This window comes from Coenobita brevimanus, chromosome 16, assembly GCF_032717465.1.
Source record: "Coenobita brevimanus isolate Jiangsu-jjx chromosome 16, ASM3271746v2, whole genome shotgun sequence".
Classification (NCBI taxonomy): Eukaryota; Metazoa; Arthropoda; class Malacostraca; order Decapoda; family Coenobitidae; genus Coenobita; species Coenobita brevimanus.
Window position 1 is genome coordinate 29,034,149 of NC_136969.1, and position 11,013 is coordinate 29,045,161.

General features: G+C 46.7%; 1 protein-coding gene across 1 annotated transcript in view; it reads left to right on the forward strand.

Moving 5' to 3' along the window:
• The window catches only part of LOC145391028 (uncharacterized), a 129,587-nt gene extending 119,218 nt beyond the window's left edge, over window positions 1-10,369 (forward strand). The window contains exons 8-10 of the mRNA XM_080265761.1: window positions 1-448; window positions 527-7,141; window positions 7,304-10,369. The exon at window positions 1-448 is cut by the window's left edge and continues 164 nt beyond it. Of these exons, the coding sequence (XP_080121887.1) occupies window positions 1-448; window positions 527-7,141; window positions 7,304-10,357 (10,117 nt within the window). The 3' untranslated portion in view covers window positions 10,358-10,369. The remainder of the gene's footprint in view (window positions 449-526; window positions 7,142-7,303) is intronic.
• The last annotated feature ends 644 nt before the right edge of the window (window positions 10,370-11,013 follow it).

Genomic DNA, 11,013 nt, shown 5'->3' on the forward strand with positions numbered 1-11,013 from the left:
CACGAAGGTCAAACGTGAGGCTCCAGAGAGACACTCAGAGCGGGCAATCGACGTACCAGGGGAAGTGTCAAAGAGCTCACACACTGTCAGAGCTGATATGGAATCACTTGTGGAGAAACCTGACTCGAAGACGAAGTTTGGGATCAAGGTTCTACCGGACTTGACTGGACGTGTATCAAAACCAGACTTGGACTTGGAGGCTGGAGGGAAGATGTCGGTAGAGGCTAAAGCTCCCTCATTAGACCTCCAGCAGCCACAAGTAAATATAGAACGAGAGGTTAATGCTTCTCTCAGTGCCCCTCAATACGATGGTGTCGATGTGGAGACCAAGAAAGCATCTGGGATCAAGTTCGGCATCAAGCTTCCTCAGATGAAACTCAAGGAAGGCGATGTGGTTGACTCGGGTAAAGGGAACATTCAGATGTCAGGTGGACTTGAAGGCGGGCAGGTGAGGCCAACTGATGAGAATATTAACATCAATCTGCCCAGCGTTGAGTTGTCCGGGAGAGGCAACACTGACCACGAGAAATTTTCACATGAACCCAAAACGGATGATGAGAAGCAGAAGGCCAAGGGTTCCTTTGGCCTGGGAAAACTAGACTTCAACTTTGGCCTCAAGGGCTTTGGAAAGGACGATGATGAGCACACTGGCGCATCAGACGAAGAAAAAGTGAAGTCAAAACACACCGTTGGTCTGAACGTCGATGCACCAGATGTCCACGCACCCGAAGTTGACGTGAACCTTGGTGGAGCCCATGTAGATGCCTCAGGGTCGGCTGGAGCAGATGTGGGCCTCAGCCTGAAGGGTCCGGAGATTTCAATGCCTGGGGTGAAGGGAAGCGGAAGAGACAGCGATGATGATGAAGACAAGGAAGACGACGACAAGAAGAGTATTATGGGTTTCAAACTAAAGAAACCAGATATTTCTCTCCCAGACTTTGGCTGGAAGAGAGATAAAGGTGAGGGAGATGTGGACATTGAGGGAAAAACCTTGAGTGCAGAACTTAAAACTGGCAACATTGTTTACAACCCCGAAGTGGATGTGTCAGGTATCGATGTGAAAGGCAAGGCTGAAGGAGATATAAACTTAGACACTGATATTGATAAGAAGAGCAGTGGTTTTGGATTTAGTATGAAAGGACCTGATCTGAGCCTTCCCAGCTTCGGCTTCAAGGGTCGAAGTGAAAAGGGAGATAAGTCACAGGAAGGAGGTGATAGGAGAGAAGGCAGTGGAGGTGTTAATATCGCTTTGGAAGGTCCAAATGTTGAGCTTCCCAGTGTCGATATGAAACTTAAAGCACAAGGGGAAGCAGACGAAAAGAAGGAGTCGGATGATGAAGGTGGAAAGAAGAAGAAGAAAAGCAAAAAGGGATTCAGTTTTGGATTCAAGGCACCCGACTTCAACCTTCCGAGTGTCAACCTGAGGGGAAAGGGAGATGGAAGTGAAAATGAAGACGAACACTCGGATAATGAGAACAGAAAGGACAAAAAGGGCAAGAGGGAATTAAATGTGGGTGTGACAGGCCCAGAAATCAATGTACCCGATGTCTCAGTCAAGGCCGGTGGAAAACTTGAAGCAGACATTGATGACATCGAACTGGAAAAGAAGAAAGATAAAGACTCGAAAGGATTCTCGTTGGGACTTAAAGGATTTGATATAGATTTACCAAGTTTTGGGTGGAAGGATAAGGACGATGAAGGAAGGAAGGAGGTGGAAGTAGAGGCCAAAGTCCCCACAGTGGATGCAAACGTGAACAGAAGTATCGAACTTGAAGGACCCAACATCAATCTTCCTTCGGCTAATCTCGAAGCGGAGTTTGACGCAAGCGATGATGGTAAACATGACACAAAGAAGTCGAAGAAGGGCTTTGGGTTTGGCCTGAAGGGTCCTGATATTAACCTCCCGAGCTTTAGCATGAAAGGAAGTCACGAAGAAGAGGAAGATAAAGAATCAGACGAGGAAACGAAGGAAAAGAAGTCGAAAAAGGGCTTTGGTTTTAGCCTGAAAGGTCCTGACGTGAGTCTCCCAAGTGTGGGTGTGAAGGGTAGCCATGATGTAGAAGTGGAGGGAGAATCAGACGAAGAAATCAAAGATAAGAAGTCAAAGAAGGGCTTCAGTTTTGGCTTCAAGGGACCTGATGTTAGTATGCCAAGCTTTGGTTTGAAAGGAGAAGGGAAGGATGGTAAGGAAAAGGAGGAAAGTGACGATGAGGATGAGAGCAAAGAGGGTAAATCCAAGAAAGGTTTTGGATTTGGCTTCAAAGGCCCCGATGTTTCCATGCCAAGTTTCAGCCTAAAAGGAAGCAGAGGAGATGGAAAAGAGGGTGATATGGAAAGCGACGATGCGGAGGATAAGGAAAAGGGTGACAAAGGAAAGAAAGGCTTCTCTCTTGGCTTCAAGGGGCCTGATGTAAGCCTTCCAAGTGTGAATCTTAGAGGTGGTGTGCACGAGGGAGAAAGGAAGGAAGAAGATAAGAAAGGTGATGATGATGATGGCGAGAAATCAAGGAGAGGCTTTGGACTGGGAATTAAGGGACCTGATGTGGACTTACCTAGCATCAGCATGAAGGGAGGTGCAAGTGTGGAAAAACATGACTCAGAAGATGACGATGATAAGAAAGATAAGGAAAAATCTAAAAAAGGCTTTGGTTTTGGAATAAAAGGCCCGGACATCAGCCTTCCCAGTTTCAGTCTGAAGGGAGACGCAAAAGGAAAGGTGGAAAAAGAGGGGTTGGATGATGATGATGATGATGATCTTGATGATAAAGATAAATCGAAGAAGGGCTTTGGGTTTGGAATAAAAGGTCCAGATATTAACCTTCCCAGTTTCAGTATGAAGGGAGACGCAAAAGGAAAACTGGAGAAGGAGGAGTCAGATGAAGATGATGAGAAAGATAGGGATAAGTCTAGAAAGGGCTTTGGGTTTGGAATAAAAGGCCCAGATATCAGCCTTCCCAGTTTCGGTGTGAAGGGAGAGGCTAAAGAGAAAGGGGAGAAAGAAGATTCAGAGGATGATGGTGATGATAAGAAAGATAAGGATAAGTCTAGAAAGGGCTTTGGGTTTGGAATAAAAGGCCCAGACATCAACCTTCCCAGCTTCAGTCTCAGAGGCCGAACTGGAGGAAAATCAGACGACGAGAATGACGATGATGACGACAGAGGCCAAGATAGGAAGCTCAAGAGGGGCTTTGGAGTCGACCTGAAGAGTCCAGACGTCAGCCTCCCTGAGTTTAGCGTAAAAGGAGAAGGAGAAATTGGTGGCAAAAGGGAGAAGAGGGAAAGTGAAGACATCTCCATAAAGCTCAAAGGCCCGGATTTGAAAGCTCCGTCGTTGGATCTTCGGGCTTCTGGCGATCTCCAAGGCTCTCCGGGGAAGGTTGAAGTCCCAGCGTATGAAATTAAGGGTGTCGAAGGGCCAAATCTCAGCGTGGAAGCCCCTGACCTTAACCTTGAAGGAGGAGGTGCGGTTGACTATGATGCAAAGACCAAGGAGTCGAAGAAAGGAGGCTTCAGCTGGGGATTCAAAGGCCCTGATGTTTCCCTCCCAAGCTTCAGTGTGAAAGGAGAAGGAAAGGGTAGTAAGGAAAAGGAAGAAGAGGAATCTGAGGATGATGATGGAGATGACAAGGAAAAGAAGACCAAGAAAGGCTTCAGCTGGGGATTCAAAGGCCCTGATGTTTCCCTCCCAAGCTTCAGTTTGAAAGGAGAAGGAAAGGGTGGTAAAGAAAAGGACGAGAATGAATCTGAGGATGAAGATAAGGATTCCAAGTCCAAAAAAGGAGGTTTCAGTTGGGGTTTCAAAGGCCCTGATGTCTCCTTGCCCAGTTTTAACATGAAAAGGGAAGGCAAAGATGATGACCAAGTGAGTGATGATGAACAAAAGGAGAAGTCAAAGAAAGGCTTCAGCTTCGGACTAAAAGGTCCTGATGTCAGCATGCCAGAGGTAAGCATCAGAGGTGAGGGGAAAGGCAAGATTGAAAAGGAGGAGGAAGATGATGATGATGATTACGACAAGAAAAAGGACAAGAGGGAATTCAGCTTAGGTTTCAAAGGACCTGATATAAAATTACCAAGTCTTAGTCTGAAGGGAGAGGGAACGAGCAGCAAAGAGGAAAAGGAAGACTCTGATGAAGACGAAGAGAAGAAAAAGAGCAGGAAAGGTTTTGGTTTTGGCTTCAAAGGCCCCGATATCAGTATGCCAAGTATGAACATCAGAGCTGAAGGTAAAAGGAATGAGGAAAAAGAGGAAGAATCTGATGAAGAAATGAAGAAAAAGAGTAAGAAAGGGTTTGGCTTTGGCTTCAAGGGCCCTGATGTGAGCATGCCAAGTGTGAATATCAGGGGCGAAGGAAAGGCTAGAAAGGAAGAGGAAGAGTCTGATGATGAAGAGAAGAAAAAGGGTAAAAAGGGCTTTGGTTTTGGCTTCAAAGGCCCTGATATCAACATGCCAAGCTTCAGCATCAAGGGAGAAGGAAAAGGTGAGATGGAGAGGGAGGAGGAATCTGATGATGAAAGTAAAGCGAAGAAAGACAAGAGAGGCTTTAGTTTTGGTGTAAAGGGACCTGATGTGAACCTGCCCAGCGTGGATATTAAAGACGGAACGAAGAAGACTGATGACTCTGATGACGACGAAGGACAGAAGAAAAAGGGCAAGAAAGGCTTCAACTTTGGCTTCAAGGGTCCTGATATCAGTATGCCAAGTTTGAGCCTCAAGGGCGAAGGAAAGGGTAAAGCGGAAGATGAAGAATCAGATGAAGATGAAAAGGAAAAGAAGGACAAAAAAGGTTTCAGGTTTGGCTTCAAGGGACCTGATATCAGTATGCCAAGTGTGAGCCTCAAGGGCGAAGGAAAGGGGAAAACGGAAAAAGACGAAGAATCAGACGACGAAGAAAAGGAGAAGAGAGAGAAAAAGGGCTTTAGCTTTGGATTTAAAGGCCCTGATATCAGTATGCCAAGTGTGAGTCTTAAGGGTGAAGGAAAGGGGAAAACGGAAAAAGATGAAGAATCAGATGATGACGACAAGAAGAAAGACAAAAAAGGTTTCAGTTTTGGCCTCAAGGGTCCCGATATCAGTATGCCAAGTGTGAGCCTTAAGGGTGAAGGAAAGGGTGAAAAAGTGAGAGAGGAAGAATCAGACGACGAAGAAAAAGACAAAAAAGACAAAAGGGGCTTCAGTTTTGGATTCAAAGGCCCCGATATCAGCATGCCAAGTATGAGCCTTAGGGGCGAAGGAAAGGGCAAAACGGAAAAAGATGAATCAGACGACGAAGAAAAGGTGAAGAAAGACAAAAAGGGCTTCAGCTTTGGCTTCAAGGGTCCTGATTTTAGCATGCCAAGTCTGAGTCTGAAAGGCCGAGGTGATGGCGAAGACTCCGATGATGACAGGAGAGAGAAGTCCACTAAGTACAATCTTAATCTAGAAGGTCCCAGTGTTGATCTGGAAGGTCCTGATGTCAATTTGGGAGGGGCAAATGTTGATGTCAGAGGACCCAACGTGGATATGAATGCTCCTAACGTTGACTTGAAAACTCCTAATGTTGACTTCAGGGGTCCTGATGTCGACATGAAAGGTGCTAATCTTGATCTGGAAGGTCCCGATGTAAACCTTCCATCTGTAAACGTAAGAGCCACCGGAAATCTCCCAGAGGTAAGAGCAAAGTCGACTGGTGAAGAGAGCGACGATGAGAATGAGAAGTCAAAGAAGAGCTTCAATTTTGGATTCAAAGGTCCTGACATCAATATGCCCAGCCTCAACCTAAGGAAAGCAAAAGATGATAACAAGATGGAAGACGATTCGGATGAAGATACTGACAGGAAAAAGAAAAAAGGCTTTGGCTTCGGGTTCAAGGTCCCAGATTTCAACCTTCCCAGCGTTAATCTGAGAGCTGGTGGTCACGACAAAGAATATGATAAGGAGAATGAGAAGGAGGAACATGAAGACTCTGATGAAGAAGGCAAGAAACCGAGAAAAGGCTTTGATTTTGGATTCAAAGGCCCTGATGTGAGCCTCCCTAGCTTCAGTCTAAAAGGTAGAGGTGAGAGGGATGGCAAGGATTCTGATAACGAAGAGGAGGAAAAGGCAGAGAGAAATTATGATCTTGATATTAGAGGCCCCAATGTCAATCTCCCAAGGATGAAACTATTAGGCAAGAAGGGGGATACGAACGCTGATTATTCGAATTCTGAGCACGGGTACGACATCAGCATCCAAGGCCCAGAAGTAACTATGCCTGACGTTTCCGTCAATGCTCAGGCACCTAAGGGAGACGTTAGGGTTGTTAGTGAAACTGACGTAAGCAAGGAACGTTTTAACATCAATTTGAAATCCCCGGATGTTAACTTGCCCGGAATGAAACACTGGGAAGAAGGGGATGCGGCTACACTAGATGCCAAGCACTATGAGGCAAGTCTTGGAGGTAAGCAAGCAATGGGGATTTCTGTGACGGCTCCAGATATTAGAATGGAAGAAAGACATGTAACAAACCTAAAGCTTCAGCCTCTCAGTGTCTCTGCTGAGTTGCCATCTGCCTCAGTCGATGTTTCAGGCAACACAGACCAGACGGTTCATCTCCAAGGTCGCAGCATAAATGTGGACATGTCTGATCACGCCCTTCCTGATGCCAGAATAAATGTGACTTCGGGAGATGTGAAGGCCGAGAAGGAAAAGTCTGGGTTCAAATTTAAGACCCCTGATTTCAGTCTACCCTCACTTGACCTCCGCTTTGGTCACGGAAATGACGGTAAGAAACGTCAAGATATGGCAGCTGAAGCTCATGATCTTGATATTGAATGTGACCTTCCCGAGGCTGACATTGACCTGAAGAAAGCCAAGATCGACCTACCTGAAGTTGACTTTGAATCTGAGAGCATGAGATCGAACGCCAGCCGAGAACTTGAGGTGTCGACAAGAAGTGACCATGAAGACTCTCGCCACTCCCCTGGCTTTGGCATGGCTTTCGGCTTTAAGGGATTCAAAAAGCATATCGACATTGACACTCATGAAGACAGACTGCCAGCAGTTGAGAAGGAAATCAATCCAGTTAATTTGGAGGCTAACCTTAAAGCTCCACAGTTTGAAATTAAACCACTCAGTGTCGAAGCAGGTATAAAAACTCCCGAAGTTGGTGTCCCAGAAGGAACTGTAGCTGCCTTAAAGAGAGGGATTCTAGAAGCTTCTAGGGAGACACAGGCACCAACGGGGAAAGTTTCAGTGTCCGGTATCGATGCAATGGGAGGAGATGTAAAAGTTTCCCTGCCGGATATTGAGGGTGGAAAATTATCAGCAGGTGTTGAGGTTCCACAGGTTAAAGTGAAAGCAGCTGCACCTGCAGTACCAACACTCACAACAGCTGTAGAAGTTGAGGGAGAAAAGACGAAAGGAAAGTCGAAATCTAAGGACGAAGATGACGAGGATAAGAAGAAGCACAAATTCGGTCTTGGGTTCGGCTTCAAAGGCCTTGGTCGCTCGTCAGACAGTGAGGATGAGACTAAGGAGCCAGCATCCCTCACCCCAGACCCTGATCGGCCACAGACGAAGGAAGACAAGAAAAAGAGTCGTGGAAAAATGAGTTTTGGATTCAAGGGTTTTACAAAGTCATCTGATACTGAGGAAGATAACTCTGAGAAAGTATCAGACATCCCTGGAGACAGAGATGCTGACGATGAAAAGTCAAGGCCAAAGGTCAAGGGTGGCCTTAGTTTTGGCTTTAAAGGCAGAGGTAGCAGAAGTTCGGATTCAGAGGACAACAACGACCAGGAAAAAGTTGGAACAGACCCTCATGCAGAGAGTGGACCTGTAAAACAGAAATTAAAACCAAGTCTCAGTTTTGGATTCAAGGGAAAAAGCAAGAGTTACGACATGGACGGAGGCGAGATTGAAGCCGAGATTCCACGCCGGGAGCCAGAATTGGATGAAGAGGTGAAGGCAAAAACAAGGTCAAGCTTAAATTTTGGAATCAAGGGCTTTGGAAAGACTGAGGGAAAATATGAAATGAGGTCAGATTCTGAGGGAGGAGAAGCCGAAGAGAAGATTTCATTGGATGCGCGAGGAGAGGAGCCCGCCCCTCCAAGAATAAAATCACAAAAGGGTCTTGGTTTTGGGTTTAGGAATAGGAGTGGAAGAAGCACATCCGATTCTGAAGGTCTGGAAACAGAGGAAAAAGTAGATTTCGATACTCGTGGAGGAGAGGAAAAAACCAAGGAGCATAAGAGCAAAGGAATTCGATTGGGTTTCAAGGGTTTTAAGAATCTGAAAGGCAGGATTCAGACCGAAATCAGTAGAATGAGGCATGACAGCCACTCAAGTGAAGATGAACTTACACGACAGGACACAGTCAATGAGCACCCAGCAGCAACAGAAGCTAAGAGGAAGAACGCCAAAAAGAAGAAGGAGAAGGAAAAGAAGAATAAGAAAGTGGAGGAAGATATCTTGAACACTTCTGAAGAGAATGCACTTGCCCTTGCAGCTGCAGCTGCTGCTGCTAAGGACAATCGAAGAAAACGTTCAGAGAAATCAAGCTCCTCTTCATCATCTAGCTCCTCCTCCAGTTCAGATGACGAAAATGAAAGCCATACCGAAACAAAGAAGCGGAAGAGAGGGAGAGGGAGAGGCCGACAAGTGACAACTGGTATGACTGAGGTAACTGTCAATGAAAGACCAGTTGATGTTGAGGTAGAGGAGAAGGTTGAGGTTACAACGAGGGAGGTCGATGTTGTTCTACCTCAGCTCTCTACAACCCAAATGTCGCTGGAATCCGAGCTTGCCCCTCAGAAACGCCGTGCACCGAAACCTCCCCCACAAAACCCTATACCTGCTGTGAGGACAAATGTAGTGGTGAAAGAGATCAAACTGAAGTCCTACCAGCCCCCAGCAGGAGCCACGGAAGTAGTAGAGGTCATAGAGAGGTCTGTGTCTGACCGACGAATACCTCACATGAAAGTCCCTGATGCAGCATCACTTGCCTCAGATAGTGATGGAGAAAGAGCTATTGTGCACACGTCAATTGAGCCGATAAACACATCATCTCCAAAGCATCCACTAACGGACTCAGAGGAACTTAAACGTAAAGCAGCCTCTCTTGGCGACTTGTCTCGAATCCACACAGAGCCTGAACCTGTGAGTGTAATCTTGGAGCGAGCCATGTCCCTGGACCTGACGCGAGCGGAGGCCACAACTCCCAGCAGCCAAGCAAACCTCAGCCGGCCACGTCGCCTCCAGTTACCAGACTCATCAGCCACGTCCATTGAAGAAGAAGAAGTGACTGTGGGGCTGAGAGTGGATGGTGGTGTTGGACTGAGGAGAGCAGAGCAGTGGGGGACGCTGGAACAAGCTCTTCTCTTCAGGCGGGAGAGTGAAGGTAGTCTGGCTGAAGCTGTAAGCCCTAGAATAACCCAGAATCAACTCAGACATGACCATGATGATGATGATGAAGGGGAACCAATCTCTCATATAGAAATTAGTGGGTCAACCTCCATCACTGATATCTCTAGTAGCCAGTGGGTGACAGCTTCTGAGACCTCAAAAAATAGCATCACACTCCACAACACCAGCTCTGAGGACCACGAGGAGGCACCCCCAGCCTTGCCATCCACCCCAGCTCCCTCTGGTGGCACAACCATCACACTGTTTGATGGTGACACGACAATAACCAGGAGCAGTGTGGAGATGGCGTCGGCACCAGCCACTGAGGACCGCGTTGTTGTTGTCCAAGCACACCCACCATCACCAAACGAAAGAAAAGTCAGCAACTTCAGTGTACAACTGCGCCAAGTCAATTCTCAGCAGAAAACAGTGACTAGTAGCAGTTGTAGCAGCAGTCGTAGCAGCCTTAGCAGTGACAGTGAGGCAGAGGCTGGGGTCAAACGAGAGATGGTGACGGTACGAGTGGCACCCAGAGTCAGCAGTGTTGATGTTGGTGGCACTGTGACGTCACCACTACCACCTCCTGTGCCACCCAAACCACGCAGCTCTCGCACCCAGTCACCCCCACAACTGGTGACCGTCAGGGAGAATGGCGCAGTGGTGGTGACGACAGACAACATCACTCATCTCGAAGGCACCCCTTTGGAGCAGGTCACCACAGAAAACGTGAGCATAGAGACCGTCAACATCTCTGGCGACACAATCGTTCTCGACAGCAGCGAAAATGGCGGTAACAGCAACTTTCCAGCATACGTCCTGAACACCGAGAAGTCTATGCCGCAAAAGTCCTTCACGCAGATCACGGTGGATGGCGGAAGGTACAGGGTAAATGAGGGAAACCTGAGTCAGACCTTAATAATTTCCACCCCTGCCACCCCTCACCACCCCTCCTCTGACCCTGACTCCCCGCCCCCTACCCTGCAGCCCCCACAGTAGCCCCCGACCTCACTAATGGGGCTCCGTTAAAGAAGCTCCCTTGAAGTGAAATTAAAGCAAAGTCCATCCACTTATTGTCTTCCATGTTGGCTGGCCATTTGTACAGCTGGGGTCAATAATTCATTCACGCTGTCAAAGCCCTTTCAGAATCGGTTGTATTCTTTGTGAGTTAAATTTCGTAACATCTCTTCCCAGGTGATTTATACCGTCTTTTACACCTCTGTATAATAATGCATGTTACTGATGCCACCCATACTGAAAATTAATCCTACGAGTAACATACAAGAGACCATCAAGGTGTAATTTCCAGCATAAATCAGTTCTTAAACTCTGCCAAAAATTAACCCATCCCAGTGAACAGAGGCCTTTAATTTCAAAACTCAAATCCAAAAGAGGTCTTGATAAACAGATAAAAAGCTGTGTAGCGGGTTGGAATTTCACTTCATTATAACAGACCAACAGATGTGTGTAAAGGGATTATTGGCCATGACTGTACATATCCGCGGGTGCCTTGTTTTGAAATCAAATGTATTTATATTCAATTTTTATCTTTAAGTGCAAATATATACGACTAAATTTTCAGATAACGTTAGTAGTAATTCTTCTGTGTCTGTACATTAAGGTTGTTGGTAGATGTTTTTGTAGGATTAGCAGCC